Genomic DNA, 17515 nt, shown 5'->3' with positions numbered 1-17515 from the left:
GTCGTAGACATCTGAAACACGTCCGCACTATTTCACGATTTATTCTAGATGCAGACAGTTGGGGTGCACTGAGTCCATCCTGGGGGTACGGGGTGCTGGCAGGAAGAGCATCCAGCCATCCCTCACACTAACACTACCAAATCCGTAGTAGCCCTGCTGACCCTGCGACCGCTGTGGGACTATGGCGTAAGCGAAAGAAAGCAAGAAAGAAAGAACCTACTTAAATAGTGTAATAGTTAGTCTACAATGGTTTCTGTAAATACAAACGTATAAGAAAAACCATATTCCATTACGTCGAGTAATGACGTGTTGTGGAACTGTGCCATAGCAACATTTACAGCGTTATATTGACAACCATTTTCAAGTTCTCCGTTGAACACCGTATACTCTATGTGATCAAAAGTATCCGGACACCCCCCAAAAGATACGTTTTTTCTATTAGGTGCATTGTGCTGCCACCTACTGCCAAGTACTCCATATTAGCCACCTCAGTAATCATTAGACATCATGAGAAAGCAGGATGGAGCGCTCCTCGGAACTCACAGACGTGGTCAGGTGATTGGGTGTCACATGTGTCATACGTCTATACGCGAGAATTCCAGATTCCTAAACATCCCTACATCCACTGTTTCCGATGTGATAGTGAAGTGGAAACGTGGAGGAACACGTACAGCACAAAAGCGTACAGGCCGACCTCGTCTTTTGACTGACAGAGACCGCCGACAGTTGAAGAGGGTCGTAATGTGTAATAGGCAGACATCTATCCAGACTATCACACGGGTATTCCAAACTGCATCAGGATCCTCTGCAAGTACTATGACAGTTAGGCGTGAGGTGAGGAAACTTGGATTTCATGGTCGAGCGGCAGCTCATAAGTCACACATCACGCCGGTAAATGCCAAACGGCACCTCGCTTGGTGCAAGGAGCGTGAACATAGGACGATTGAACAGTGGCGAAACGTTGTGTGGAGTGACGAATCACGGTTCACAATGTGGCAATCCGATGGCAGGTTGTGGCTTTGGCGAATGGGAAGTGAACGTCATCTGCCAGAGTGTTTAGTGCCAACATAAAAATTCGGAGGCGGTGATGTTCTGGTGTGGAGGTGTTTTTCATGAAGGTGGCTGGCACCCCTTGTTGTTTTGCGTGGCACTATCACAGCACAGGCCTACATGGATGTTTCCCAATGTTGAAGATAAATTTGTGGGATGGTTATTGCATGTTTCAACACGATCGAGCAGCTGATCATAATGCACGGCCTGTGGCGGAGTGGTTACACGACAATAACATCCATGTAATGGACTGGCCTGCACAAAGCGTGACTTGAATCCTATAGAGCACCTCAGATATGTTTTGGAACGCGGCTTCGTGCCAGGCCTCACCGACCTACATCGATACCTCGCCTCAGTGCAGCACTTCGTGAAGAATGGGCTGCCATTCCCCAAGAACCCTTCCAACACGTGATTGAATGTATCCCTGCGAGAGTGTAAGCGGTCATCAAGGCTAAGGTTGGGCCAACACCATACTGAATTGAAGCATTACCGATGGAAGGCGAGACGAACTTGTCATTTTAAGCCAGGTGTCCAGATACTTTTCATCACATAGTGCACAAGTAAATGTTACGGTATGAAATAGAAGTCGTTGTAAGAACTGAAAGTGTTGTCTGGTGTGCCCTAGATATGACTCGAGGAATGCGCGTACAGCGCAAACCTTTTTCTTTTATACAAGGTGGGCGACTGCAATGTTAGTTCTTTCCTATGAATTCTTAATATAAATGATGGTTGAGTTTGGTCACTGTACGCAACGAAAACACCGCCAGAGTGAGAACAACAAATTGATTATTTTCCTCTGAATTCTTAATATAAGTCATGGTTGAAAGTGGCCACTGTACAAAATGGAAACACCTCCAGAGTGAGAACAACAAATTGAGTTGTTCGTGGGTTGCCTAAGTGTTGTTGGACAGTGGGTAATATTGATATCTATGTCAAGAATGAGATTAACAGCCATAAATTTGCTCTAATGATTGACATAAATAACAGTAATATCTCTAGATAGCAAAGTTCCGTAAATCTGAAAAATTAAAGCACAAAATGACTCTAATCTTCCACAGAGGACGCGAAGGAACTTGCCCCCCTTCTTGCAGCGGTGTATCGTAGGTCTCTAGAAGAGCGTAGCGTTCCAAAGGATTGGAAAACGGCACAGGTCATCCCCGTTTTCAAGAAGGGACGTCGAATTGATGTGCATAACTATAGACCTATATCTCTAACGTCGATCAGTTGTAGAATTTTGGAACACGTATTATCTTCGAGTATAATGACTTTTCTGGAGACAAGAAATCTACTCTGTAGGAATCAGCATGGGTTTCGAAAAAGACGATCGTGTGAAACCCAGCTCGCGCTATTCGTCCACGAGACTCAGAGCCCATAGACACGGGTTCACAGGTAGATGCCGTGCTTGTTGACTTCCGCAAGTCGTTCGATACAGTTCACCACAGTCGTTTAATGAAGAAAGTAAGAGCATATGGACTATCAGACCAATTGTGTGATTGGATTGAAGAGTTCCTATGTAACAGAAAGCTGCATGTCATTCTGAATGGAGAGAAGTCTTCCGAAGTAAGAGTGATTTCAGGTGTGCCGCAGGGGAGTGTCATAGGGCCGTTGCTATTCACAATATACGTAAATGACCTTGTGGATGACATCGGAAATTCACTGAGGCTTTTTGCAGATGATGCAGTGGTGTATCGAAAGGTAGTAACAATGGAAGATTGTAGTGAAATGCAGGAGGATCTGCGGCGAATTGACGCATGGTGCAGGGAATGGCAATTGAATCTCAATGTAGACATTTGTAATGTGCTGCGAATATACAGAAAGATAGATCCCTTATCATTTAGCTACAAAATAGCAGGTCAGCAACTGGAAGCAGTTAATTCCATAAATTATCTGGGAGTACGCATTAGGAGTGATTTAAAATGGAGTGATCATATAAAGTCGATCGTCGGTAAAACAGATGCCAGACTGAGATTCATTGGAAGAATCCTAATGAAATGCAATCCGAAAACAAAAGAAGTAGGTTACAGTATGCTTGTTCGCCCACTGCTTGAATACTGCTCAGCAGTGTGGGATCCGTACCAGATAGGGTTGATAGAAGAGATAGAGAAGATCCAACGGAGAGCAGCGCGCTTCATAACAGGATCATTTAGTAACCGCGAAAGCGTTACGGAGGTGATAGATAAACTCCAGTGGAAGACTCTGCAGGAGAGACGCTCAAGTAGCTCGGTACGGGCTTTTGTTAAAGTTTCGAGAACATACCTTCACCGAAGAGTCAATCAGTATATTGCTCCCTCTTACGTATATCTCGCGAAGAGACCATGAGGATAAAATCAGAGAGATTAGAGGCCACACAGAAGCATACCGACAATCTTTCTTTCCACGAACAATACGAGATTGTAATAGAAGGGAGAACCGATAGTGGTACTCAAGGTACCCTCCGCCACACACCGTCAGGTGGCTTGCGGAGTATGGATGTAGATGTAGATGTAATACTGTATGTACGTGTGGAAGACTGTAAGGAGACAGCACTACAAGAGCTGCTCATCAGTCAGCAAATGACGAACGGCTCAGGATACAGATCGCACTACCGTAATTTGTGAGACTTAAATTACTCCAAGTCAGCTAGCGTGCACTAATCACCAACTGGCGGCTGCTGGAGACAACTCCTTCTCAACAACGGCCTGGATACTGAATGCTACGAACCTAAGCTCCCAGCACAACACCATGTACTAAAAAAAAAAAAAAAAAAAAAAAGAAAGGAAGGAAAAAAGCCCTACAGTGAGGGGAGGATTCAGTGGTGTTGCGAATGTGATGGACGAGAATATCGCTTATTTCATGAAAAAACTGGCGACCACAGCAGGTATTTTCCACCATTGGTCGAACCGTTAGGACCAAGCGTGATGGCCATGGGACTCATTTTCACTGGATAACCAAAATTAAGACGCAGAAGCAATTGTCGTTCTCACGCTAAATGGGCAGTGCACTCCCTTTGATATTCGTGCAGAGAATGCAGAAATATCAAACTCAGTTATTCTTTAGGGACGGCTGTGGTGGCACATCGCCCCGTTCCCACTGCCATACCACGGTACTGGCTCTTTCCACAACATTACGAAGCAAGTAGCAGCTGCCTGTCTCGCTGGGGAGACATGTCTCTCATAACGAGAATCACTGAATGCCTTTTGCTGACAACAGTAGCCTGAGACCACACCGGCAGCACACTGTCTCAGTACAATTGGTAACCCCTATAATACGATGATAATTGACAAGTTGTATGGAAACATCGCTACACCAAATGGCTACAACATTCCCCTTGCAACACCAAGCGTTGTTTCCAAATTCGTGAGAACCCCCTTCGTAGGGAATCTTTATCACAAATTAGTCAAACTCTTTCAAAAACACAATATTAATATTCTATATTCATCAGCTAAGAAATTACAAAACTGCTGTATTCATAATATATAACCATACAGAGACGAACTTAGTGGTTTTGCGGTGTAGATGATTACTTGTACTGAATGCGATGCATCATACATCGGGCAAACAGCTAGCATGTTCAAGACGAGATTCTGCATATGTACATGTGGTCACAGCGGTGCAAATCACTACAACTAGTATTATATGGGTTTTAATATACATGGGCCAAGGAATGAAAGTACCAGAAGATGGTGTAAGTGCTGAGCCGAAAGTAGTCGTTCACAATAAATTTTTTCAGTATACGGATGTCATGGTTAGTTTTCTTTATTTAAATATTTTAAATATTCTTCAATTTGGAAAAAAGGAAACCAGGAGGAAAACTGAAGTGCTTGAAGAAATAATAATTTCACTTCGTTTAAGTTTTAATAATGGTAGGCTTCTGAATCATCAACTGATCAGAAACAATTAAAGTTTCTACGATGACATGATACCTGTTTCAAAACCTATCTAATTAATTTCCTCCCAGTTTTTTTTTTTTTTATTTTACACAATGTACTGTTACGGTTTCGATTCCCTTACTACTTTGACACACACACACACACACACACACACACACACACACATATATATATATATATATATATATATATATATATATGGTCATTTTGGCTGTATATTATGTACGCCCATTTGTAACTCCCTGCGATCTGTATTGTTCTTATGGCAACACTTTAATTTCATAGTATTTCTTATTCTTTATGTTGTTTGAATTTCTAAGCATTTAGAATTTTTTTGCTATGCACTATCACACATTGTCGATTTACGTGATATCCTTATAACTTTTACTTATTGCCTGTAATTACTTTTATAGTCTTACGTCCAGCTTAGCTAATTTTTACCTACACTAGTGCCTTTCGTTGACATGCAGTCCTTTTGCGTTTGTACACTTGGGTTTCTTCGAATGCAATTTTTCCTCCGGTTCTTCCTTTAGATGGTTTGTCACCATGCTTCTGACTAATAGCCCTAACAGCCGGTGAAAAGCATTGCTCTTATTGCCCTTTGTGAGTGTTGATATGTTCTTAAAAATTTTTAAATAATTTATTAAAATTTCCATTTATCCTCCTTATTTTGTAATTTATAAAAATACATCCTTCTTTTTCCTTTTCTTTCAGCGTGTTTAAGCCTCAACAAGGGAAACATGTTATTTATCATGAAAATAACTTTACAACCGAGTGCGTTTCTTTATGTAATAATGAAAACCGGTTGCTGTACCAATTAGCCTATCATGGTATGGAATAAGCTGTACAAGATAGAAGTTTTCTGACATAGTGAGTTTTGGAGACAGTAAATTTAACACTCCATTACACTCTATGTGTCTGACAAATATAGGCTGAGCGTGTTTGATGACAGGTTTAGCTGCGTCAGGGCGTCGTTGCCTTCTTCTCTCCTATTACTCCAGCGCGTGTTCGTCAACGGATTAGTCGAACGTTCTCGCGCGTCACATGCACGAGAAGCGATTAATTTTTCTTTTGTACCTGACAGATACGCCACGTGTTTTTCAGTAAGCATTTCAGATGTTTCATTTTTGATTTTACCCCTCAATTTTCTTTTTAGTATAAGTTGTGATACTTTGTGATTATAATTATGTTTGTGAAAACTGACATGTGCGCCTGATAAATACTAATGTATCTATCTGATGAAGAGTAGATATTTATGTTAATGTGACTATTCCAAATGTTCTGAGTAACTTCATTAACTCCAAGTTACTCGTACATAATCTGTTTTTCCACAATCGGTATTTTTCATTGTGAGGTTCAAAATGACGACTAAAACAGTTTAGTATGATCTCGGTAACCCCGCCAACATACGACAAATTCGTATAAGAGTGATGACGATGCAAGTCTATCTTCATTAGCTTCATCTCCTGAAGGAACACCAAACCTCATTCCAGAGGTTCCAGAAGATGAAGTTGATACTGATGGAGAAGAAGAGATTCGAGAACTCAAAGACAACTCTGATACTGAACAAAGTGATTTAGACACACTATCTGATTCTGAAGACGATGAGACGTGTTTTTTTTGTCTAAAAAAAAACAAAGAAGACAAGTATTGGATTCCATCTCATGAAGAAAAAAACCTTATCCACATAATAGGAGGGGCAAACGCAAACTTATAAGACGACTGCCAGGCCCAGGCGGAAAGGTAAAAGAGTCACAGATCATTTTGGAAAACTGGCTCTGTTTATTTGATGACAGCATGTCAGCAATGGTTGTAAGTTTCACTAACCAACATATCGATAGCAGTCGATATAGTTATTCACGTGACGGAGACGCTAAAAAGACCGACAAAACCGAGACATAAGCATTTATTGGCTGTCTCCATATGCATGAAAATTGTAAAGCATGGGAACTTAACCTTACAGATTTATGGGTTGGTGATGGATTCGGTCGTGACAGATTCCGTCTCACCATGCACATCAACAGACTTCTTTTCTTACTGCAGCCTCTAAGATTCGATGACAGGCAAACCAGTGAAGAGCAAAAAGCGCTGTATCACCTTGCCCAGGTTAGTGACATTTTTATAAAATTCGTCAAGAGAGTTATCAAGCAGATGAAGACGTCACCATCGACGAGAAACTGGACGCTTTTAATGGTAGATGCTACTTTATTCAATATACAGGGTGAATTTTTCCACCATGTACAAACTCTAGAGCCTGATCGATGAGAGTATAAGCAACAATGAAGGTGTAATGGTAATATGTCCGAAAATGCATGGTTTTCATATTAGAGACCGCTTATTCAATCATAATTTCTTAAAGAGACTGTGAAATAATACGGGCTGCACCATGCAGCTATAGTTATATTATGCAAGGTTTCTTCCTTAAGGATGGTACTGTTCCTCGTACGTCATGCCCTACCGCCCTTTCCTGCCATAGTAATCGGTAATGTTGTGTCTGATTCACTTCTCTTGCTGACTCATCTTGTAGTGGATGTGATACAGCGCTGTACAGAATGGTTCCGTATTATAATCAAGAGCTTGCCGACCTGGTGTTAACTTACGGAAAGGCAAATGGAAATGGGTTGCGGGCAGCAATGCTGTATCCGGAGATCTAACCCTGCCGAAAACAACCACATTATTTAATGTTCGCTATAGTGTTTCGCCGTTTGTCTGAGACAGGATCGTTTCAGGAACCTGGAAATCATGAAGGACATACCTGAAATTTCAGTACCAGGCAGTTGGCACACCGGTAAATGGTAAGCAGACGACCACGTGGAACATTCTCGATGACAAGTGCTACTACCATTATCACTTACAGCGTGTGCAGGGTTTACTAACGACAGACTTTCCACACCGGAAGCAGTTCTGTCACTGGTTTCTTCACCACGACCACGATTCCGGGATTTGTGTCATCCAAGCTATTCACAGTTGAGGCCATTCTTACGTTGAGTGGTGTCTTCATTTTCCATAGCTGTCCTTTGTGGGACAGTAAGCGGAACCCCCATGGTATGGTAACAGCGAATCATCGGCGTCGGTGTTACCGGAATGTGTGGCTAGGGATAATTTGGTGACCGTGTTTTGGGACGAGTTTTCCTTCCACGATGCCTAAGTATCGGCGTTTCTTGCGGGCTAGTTTGGCTCCCCTGGTGGAAGAGGTGCCACTGATGATTCAAAGGGCTGTGTGGCCGCTACATGTCGGTCCTGCAGACCACTACGTCGTTAACGTCCGAACGCATGTCAATCCTACCTTCCATGGTCAATGGATTGGACGAGGGGGTGCTCCTTTACCGTGCGTGTATAAACTGCACAGTTATGATTTTTTTCTGAAACGTTTGTCTCTGTGCTTCTTAAACTACGTTATTAAATTGTGTCTGATGTCTGACATCACGATTATTGCTGCGATAGCCTCGATCACTATGGTAACTGAGTACACTATCAAATAAATAATATAATGGGCAGTTTGACTGAACAATTGGATGGATTATCAACTTTCTCAGAGTATCACACTACCCGACTGATACAGACCGTCCTTCCTAAGTTCTTACCTGCACTTAATGTGTGGAGCACATATTTCCATGATGTAATTTCCTAATGTTTCAACTTGTTAGTATGCCACCTGATGCTTTCACTACACACGCTGTATCCGTACATTCGCTCAGTACGTATCATGCTTATAATGGAACGTGGATGCTTGATGAAAGCCTTTCTACGTTGTAAATGACATCCAAACTAAATGCAGAGGGACAAATACATTTGTTAACTACGCAAAATATGATAACTGTAGTGCGAAACATTGTCTTCTCCGAAAAGGCAAATGAAGATAGTACTTAATCGTATCATTAGAGCAGGTGAAAAACAAACACGACAATGCGATGGGAACTACAATCACAAAAGGGAAACTTACTGTAATTCATCAAAGAATTTAGAAATGCGAATAGTGATACGAATTATGATTAATGGGCAAACACTGCACACACTCGCGTGTGTATATGAAAGAAAAGGAAATAAATGTATAATGAGAGACACGGACAGAGCCAATGAGAGAAACAGAGAGAGGAAGAGAAGAATAAGAGAGATAAGAGAGAGAGGAGTGGCTGGATGAAGTTGAAAAAAAGAGCGAAAGAGAAAGAAAGAGAGAGAGAATTCGGATTCTGAGTGGAAGTACACACGGGGTCAGTACATAGCCCCACCGCCTTCAGCGTCTTCTTTTGTCACAGGTAGTAATTAGTATCTCTTTGTAGAACAAAAGAGAGGAAATATACTTTCATTTTAAAGTATTTTTCAGCGACGGCCCGTCAGAGTAAAGTAGTATTTCAACAACACAACACTCGTGACAAAGCGGAATAATTACAAGGAGCATTAGAAGGCCCAATTTACAAGCTAAAGGTAATGACAGGTACTAGCAGTGTAACATAGGTCGTTACTCAAATAATAACGTTTTTGTGACATTAGAGGATCAAAACCATTTCGATAAATACAGCGAATGCAATATTAAACTTTTAATTCAGTTTCATATTTTAAGAGATCTAACACCTCTCTGCATACACCTGTTACATTGTATGAACTGGTCAATCACTAACGTATAATTACTTTATCTGAGGCTGCCTCGTTTTAAAATTATCTGTTCTCTCGAATTTTCTGCGCACGGGCGCTTTACAGATAGAATCATATATATAGCTCCAGCACACTTTCTAATGTCATCAACCTGTTTCCCATGAGGTTATCGCCTCACACATTTCGTATTTCATAGAAATAGACAAAGAACTCCTAACATCCATCTACCATTAACTATCTTGGTGACCTGATCAACACGCCGCCACTGTCATGATTTTATTTTCCACTTCAGATTGTTCTTTGATACGTCTGACTGTCCTTCGTTCAGTATTAGTAATTTCCGTCTTAGATCTGTACGTTTCTCAATGAGAAAAATACAGTCTAGAACACGAACTGTCTTAAAAGCCCATATTCTCTGATTCATCTGATGTCGATGAACTGACAGATGAGGAGAGTTTCGATGATGATGATGAAACAGTGTGTAATGTGGAGTTTTCTCTTAAAATATCCAGCCTCAGTATCCTTTTCTTTCAGGAATTCTGATATGTATCGGCTGATTCAGATTGGCCGAAGAGGATGTAGATTACTTGTTTTTTAGGAGATAAGTGGATGACATGGTTACATTATCACTTGATGTCGATGAACTGACCGATGAGGAAAGTTTCGATGACGATGAAACAGTGTGTACTATGGTGCAGGGTAATCCAGGGGCAGTAGAAGTCAACGTGCCGGAGGACGACGACATTCCAAGCTGTTATACAGCAATTTAACCTTGTGTCAGGAAACTGAATGTCAGTCACACCTGAAGACTCGTTCTTCTAAAAAGGGAAAGAGTGAACCATCGAAAGTATTGTCTAAGACATATCCTAATTGTCGTTTCGGTAACGTACGTTGTCTGACAGAAACTAACCGTGAGAATGCTGTGCACGCTGTACAATGTTATACGTCCCTGGGAATTTTTGAGAAACTGCTTACTTCTAAGTTGCTAAATCGCGTTGTGGCAGAAAATGAAAAGTGTGCAGAACAGTGGAGCAAAAAGCCGCCGCATTCTACTTCAGTAGATCAACTGAAATTACTTATTGGTTTCGTAAGTTTACTCGGACTCCATACATTGCCCAACCAGAGAGATTATTGCTCTGAAGATGACGATCGATGGCGCCCCTTGTAAAAAGTGCCACACTATGTAATCAATACTCTGAATTAAAATCAGTGCCTCATTTTGTAGAAAATAATGAAGGAAGTGATCGAGTATTCAAGGTCAGAAATTTGATTATCATTTCAAGAAGTGGGCAATTTCCGACGAAATTCTCTCGAGCGGCGATATGATGGTCAGGTACTACGGTCTTCATTCTTCGAAGCAGTTTCTAATAGGAAACTCGTTATGTTTGGATATGAATTTTGAGCTTTGCATGGAAGTGGTGGCTATTGTTATAATTTTGATTTGTTCTGTGGGAAGGATGTCTCTGGAGATTCTCAACCTTTGGGAAATCGAGTCATGACAAAAATGCTAGCGTTTCACTGACCCAAACAGCAGTACCATGTATTTTTATAACTTTTTTTAATTCATATTATCTGTTTGTACAACTAAAACGAATGAATTTCCATGCTACAAGTAGAATAAGACAAATCCGGACTCTTGATTGCACTTGCGAAGTAGATAAAATCTTAACAAAGAAATCTCGAGGAAATTATGATACCCGTTTTGATACAAACAAGCATATCACCATGAACATCTTGTTTAGGCTTTGGTCAACAGCATGTAAGAATTTTACAAAATTCATTACACTGTGCTGTCTCTGAAAATGATATTTATTCCGCTACCAGTCTTAAATCATCTTGCTACGATATTCCATTTATGTTGGCCATTATGGTTTTCAGTAGTAGCGTATGCCAAAGCATGTATGACACTTTGAAGATGGTTTAAGACCGAAACCGCTAACAGAATAAAATTTACTGTCACAGACAGCACAGAGTATTGCATTTTGTCAAGCCACCGTGATTAAGTGGAATTACAAGACATGTGTTTCATTGGCAACACATTTTCATCTAAGTGAGCCTCTGGTTTCAGTTTCTAGAGGGCAGAAGAGCCAAAATGAATAGAAGCTCGTCGAACACCCTTATCTGGTGACTCAGTACAGCAAATACAAGGACTTCGTAGACTATCATTAGTGGCTTCTGGAGAACATACGATTGCAGTTCGTGAGAAAGAATGATACTGACAAATTTTCATTAGAATTGTTGACGTGGCTGAGGCACATATATACAACAATGTATTTCAGGAGACGAAAAAAATTAAGGATATTCGAAGATGGATTCCCACCTCTTATCTGAAAATCGGGCAGAATGCAAGACGAATTAGCAGACCAGTATCATCGCAGATCTTCAGGAAGGAAGCTCGGGACTCTGTGAGGCAGGATGGGAGAGGTCTCGTTATTGGAAAACGTTAGGTAGTAAGAGTGATGTAACTTCATGAACTCTTAGTTTTCCTAAATTTCATAATCAACTAGACTTGCCAACTAAATAGTTTGATTGTAACTGTGCCATCTAACTACCTACTAATTTCTATGAATATATGTTTTCCAACACTTAGATCGATAGTTATTACATTCAATATTTTTAGTAAGTGTAATTCATTGACCTTGTAGGTTTTAAACACTAACTTTAGTACATAATCATAATTACAATTTTTCATCAAGTGTGTAACTGATGTGACTCAATTTAGAGGCTAACTAAAATCTGTCATTAACACTCTAAGCGCCAAGCCCGTAAAATTTACGGGCCTGGGATCGCGCGAAAATCACCAAGCCCGTAAAATTTACGGGCCGCTACATTTAATTTCATTCAAAACACTGCAACGTTATTTCTACTGGTTTGGCCAGCGCTATACGTTTTTCAGATGTTTATTAACAAAATGCGTCCATAGATGTCACGGCAGCGCTGTAATTCATGTTAAAACTTATCTTTGCGTTCTCAGTCTGTATATCATTCAGTTGTTTGTCATCATGTTTCGGCGCGGTTTATCAGACGCAGAAATTGCGGATTTGATCAATCATAGCGACACTCTGGATAATGTAGAGAGTGATTCAGACGATTCTGAATGCAATGGTGTGTTTGAAGGTACGTATTTCCGAATTTTCCACGTAATTGTGCAGTACGCACATATCTGTTGAACATGTGTAAACGATGTATGTAGTTACACATAATGTGATATTCTTTTTAGAAGACGAGATTGATGACAGTTTGTCTTCAGATGAAGACGAGAATGATGTTGAAGGTGTTGCTTCAAATCCAGCAGCTGTGCCGTATCCGAAAGACAGTGAGTGGACTGCAGTTGACACCTACCGACCTCTGCCTGTCAACACGACACCCAGGCAGATACTAGTGGATATTGATGAGTCGAGTTCTGTACTGGATTGCAGTAAAGTGTTCCTTACTGACAGTGACGTAAATGAACTCAAGAGACAGACAAATTTGTATGCATCACAGACAATACAGAAGAAAAGAAGAGGAAATAATCTGAAGCCCCATTCAGTTTTGAGTTCGTGGAAGCCAGTGACTATAAGTGAGATGAGGCGTTTCTTGGGTATTATTTTCCACATGTGTGTTTCGAAAAAGCCCAAAATTGCGGACCATTGGAGCACTAATCCTGTTCTTAGTTGTAACTTTTGTCCCCATGTCATGAGCCGTTTGCGTTTCACTCAGATACTGTCATGCTTGCATCTTGTTGACAATTCAAATCAGAAAAAACCAGGCGAAGATGGATTTCATCCACTTTACAAAGTTTTGCCATATTATAATAATTTGAAGGAGCGATGTATCCAGGCATATCGTCCCTCAGAAAAAGTGACAATTGATGAAGGAATTTGCCCATTTCGAGGTCGTGTGAGTTTCCGTGTTTACATGCAAAATAAGCCTCATAAGTATGGACTGAAAGTATATGCTGTTGCTGAAGCCAGTAGTGGCTATGTTGTAAATTTTGAAGTTTATGCTGGTAAGCATATTGTTGACAATTCTTCGTCTGCGGTTATTTTGCGATTGTTGTCTGACAGCAGCTTGCTGAACAAAGGCCACACTGTGTATTTAGATCGATTTTATTCCAGTCCAGAGCTATTTCAGCAACTGGCAGAGAAAGGCACTGGAGCTGTTGGTACTGTGAACAAATCCAGGAAAGGATTGCCTAAAGATTTAGTATCTGCTAAGCTGAAAAAGGGCGAAATGTCTTTTCGGCGTAAAGATAATGTATTGGCAATGAAGTGGAAAGATAAGAGAGATGTGTATACATTGTCTACAAGGCATCAAGCAACATTTGGTACGCATACTAAGAGAAATGGGTCTGTAGTATTGAAACCACTTCAGGTACTTGATTACAACCTCAATAAAATTGGAGTGGATATTGGAGACCAACGCCTGCAGTACAATCCGTTCCAGCACAGAACTGTGAAATGGTGGCGAAAATTATATTTCCATTTGCTGCTTATGGGAGTATCAAATGCATTTTGGCTGTACAATGCAGTGCACAGGAAGAAAATTACAATAACAGACTTTATAACAGTGCTTGCAGTTCAGCTTGTTGAAGACGACACACTTGAATTCATTCCAAGAAATGAAGGAACTGTAGGTCGGCTAACAAAGAGACATTTTTTGCAGCACATACCTGCAACTACTAAGAAGTATGCTGCTCGTGTGTGTCACGTGTGCAGTTCCAGGAGCAAGAAACAGAGTGGCAAGGCTTCTCGCAAAGAGACACGATACGAATGTGAACAGTGTGGCGTTGCACTCTGCCTGGAACCTTGCTTTAAAATTTTCCACACTAAAAAACAATATGATTCTGTGTGAAATTTATATGTAATACTGTATACTATCAGAAACATGTAATGTAGTGCCACAATTTTGGTTAAAAATAAATCACAATTGTATTCCCTTATTCGTATGACTTTTTCTAAATTCTTAAAACATCTAAGTGATTTCTATAACTGTACCTTAAAGCTGTGCATTGTAAAGTAGTTTCTTTCACTCAGAATTAAAGTAGAAATGTGCAGCTTCAAGATGGTACCAAATTTGCCACAATCCAAACAGTAGATTTGATGCAGTAATTTTTTTAATATTGGTAAAATTGCCCGGTTTCTAGGGACGGGTGCATAAAATAGGCCTGGTACAGAGAGTGTTAATAATTTCTTAAAATCTTTCAAGAGTACTGAATTCATTTTGTAATTTGAACACTTAGATAAATCTTTCCCACTTTGAAATGTAGTGTTTTGTTCTTAATTTTTTTTCCTTAAGAATAAAGGGGAACAAAAATTGTAAAACAGGAAATAAAGTTGAACAAAGATTGTTTTCCTTATAGGACACCACAGGCACCCAGCATCCTATTTACAGGACAGAGATTATTTTTATTTCTGTCAGAGCGAACACATTTAAATTTCAGCTATATGTTATTTTAGACCTTTTAAAAATTTCTTAAAAATTTTTAAAGTAATTCACAATAAAAAAAATTCGGACGCTATGGGTTAAGGCATCACTTATTAACCTTCATGGTACTCGTGGATACTGCACAGGGTAAATACTGTAGGGGAAAACAGAGACTGGAACACAAACAAGTGAGGACGTAGGGTGCAAGTACTCTTTTGAAATGAAGATATGGGAGCAGGAGCGGAATTTCCGGCGGCCCTCATCAAACCAGTCAGGAAAATGACGACTCAAAAAAATACATGCCGTAGTAAAGAGAAAGGGGCCGCGCTTAGGGTGCTATGTTTGATTATTTCAGCGTGCAACAGGACGTATTATGGCGACGTAGGCCGCACGTACGAGTTGGAGGTACGACGACCGCGGGAAGACCGCCTGCCCTTTCTCTGCCACCTCAACTTCACGGCTGCCGGAGGTGACTATGGGGACATCGTGCAGGTGAGTACAGCGGATGGCTTCACAGGTATACCACGACCTACTCGTTTACTGTTTCTGTGCAATCTAATTGTTTCAATGAACTGTTTTTTTTGCAGTTTGTATGAACAATACGTGGTAGACTTCAGACGACATAAGTCCTGCCTTGTACATCCATCTCACTCTCCAGCTAATCGGGAAATACAGCGTGTAAATTAAATAGCGTCCATATTGAAAAAAACTGTGCAAGCTCACCTTACGTTATAGTAGGTAAAGTAGAAATTACCAAGAAATATGTTGACGTCGAGATACATACGTTTCCCTCACAAGTTGGCAGTGTTAATGGTGCGTGGAAGTGTGACTTCTTGATTTTGAAGATGTAAACTGTCTGTGTTTCAGAACTTAATTTAGTGGACGTTATAATCCCATAGAAAATGAGCCTGATAAGAATTCACCCTTTTTCTCAATGAGTGTTGACCTACAGTAATACTAATACAGAGCTGTCTGACTTCATTTAACAAAAATTTAACACATACAAACTTACGTCACCAAACATTTAAATCGTGTACATGTATTATTTAAGTGGGCTTAGCGAGATATTCTCTTATCAAAAAGCTAAGAAATGATGATACAAAATTCCTATATTCCATCTTATATGCAGAAAAATGCATTTCAAACAGAAAGACTATTCAAACCATAATATTGTGATTAACAAATATGAAAGAAGTTATCTAAAAATAATGAACCCATTCACACCAAGGTAGAAAGCCCAATTTGAAATGCATAAGGAAAATGTGCCAATAAGACTGACACTTAATGCAGTTAATAACCTCGACTGTTTCATTGTACAAAAATTAATTACGCTTCTGCAAACAGTAAATTCTTCGTAAAAATGACTCACTAACGAATTGCTACCATATAGATGAGTCAGTCAGACACATTGCTATTGCTTCGTTCGAAATTAAGGATTTTTAGTCCAACATCCCTGTGGATGAAACCATTTATATGAAACAAAATATTCTCCTCACCCACAAAACATTATCATAGGCTGCAATAATGGAACTAATTTATTTCTTAATATGAATATGTACGTGTTTTAAACCTGGCACCTAGAAACGACGGAGAAGCTACGTCCAACCGTAGCCCTCAGTGGTTCACAACACCACAACAGGCCACAGCAGTCCACCCACCTCCACCACAGCCCCACACCGAACCCAGAGTTATTGTGTGGTTCGGCCCCCAGTTGGCTCCTCGGCTCATACCAGACTGTTGTAACCCCAAATGTTTGCTTGGTAAAGTAATTATTGTGTAGGCGTACGTGGAGACAGAGTTTGCGCAGCAATCGCCGACACAGTGTAACTGAGGCGGAATAAGGGGAACCAGCCCGCATTCGCCGAGGCAGATGGAAAACTGCCTTAAAACCATCCACTGGCTGGCTGGAAGACCGGACCTCGTCACCGGGCAGATTCGTGCCGGGCAGATTCGTGCCGGGTACAGGCGCGCCTTCCCGCTCGGGAAGCAGCACGTTAGACTGCGCTGCTTGCTGGGTCTTAATATTAGTACTTCGTTATAACTACCTTTCCTGCAGTAAAATTTTTTTATGCAGATAGAAGGACTAGACATAGTCTCTGTACTAGCTGGCACTGCTGCCAATGTACTTATCAGTCACTTTGAAAACCAGTTTTCTGTAACCATTCATAAGAGATATAGAAAGTGACGTATTGCAAAATAAATTTGAACACAGGATTAAACAGCTAATCTGTTGCAAATAATTGTTTGGTACACTGCCTTAAGTTTGGACATCTGCTGACAGTGTCCTCATCCGAATGAACTTTCGAAGTCCATAAAATGACATTGCGAGGAAGCAACGCTCAGAATTTAGAGCAATTATCCCTATGTCAAAAATAAAATAAAATACGTTCCAGCATTTCCCTCGTATGTCTGATGCTGATCATAGGTAGGCACACGAGGTAGAGGCAGAAACGTGTTGTATTTTATTTTTGACTTGAGCATAATTGCTCTAAATTCTGACCATTGCTTTCTCTCAATGTAATTTTAAGGTTTTCAAAAGTCCATTCTAATGACACCGTTAGTAGGTGTCAAAACCTAGGTCAGTGTACCGAACA

At 40.5% G+C, this 17515-nt stretch overlaps 1 protein-coding gene across 1 annotated transcript in view; it reads left to right on the top strand.

Moving 5' to 3' along the window:
• LOC126181718 (uncharacterized) overlaps positions 1–17515 on the top strand; it is a gene marked incomplete at its 5' end in the record, with an annotated part of 89602 nt that overhangs the window by 19980 nt on the left and 52107 nt on the right. Inside the window, one exon of the mRNA XM_049924796.1 lies at positions 15277–15413. Coding sequence (XP_049780753.1) covers positions 15277–15413 — 137 coding nt within the window. The remainder of the gene's footprint in view (positions 1–15276; positions 15414–17515) is intronic.

This window comes from Schistocerca cancellata, chromosome 1 (assembly GCF_023864275.1).
Source record: "Schistocerca cancellata isolate TAMUIC-IGC-003103 chromosome 1, iqSchCanc2.1, whole genome shotgun sequence".
Classification (NCBI taxonomy): Eukaryota; Metazoa; Arthropoda; class Insecta; order Orthoptera; family Acrididae; genus Schistocerca; species Schistocerca cancellata.
Note: the sequence above shows the minus strand (reverse complement) of the source record. Positions and strands in the feature narration are given on the sequence as shown.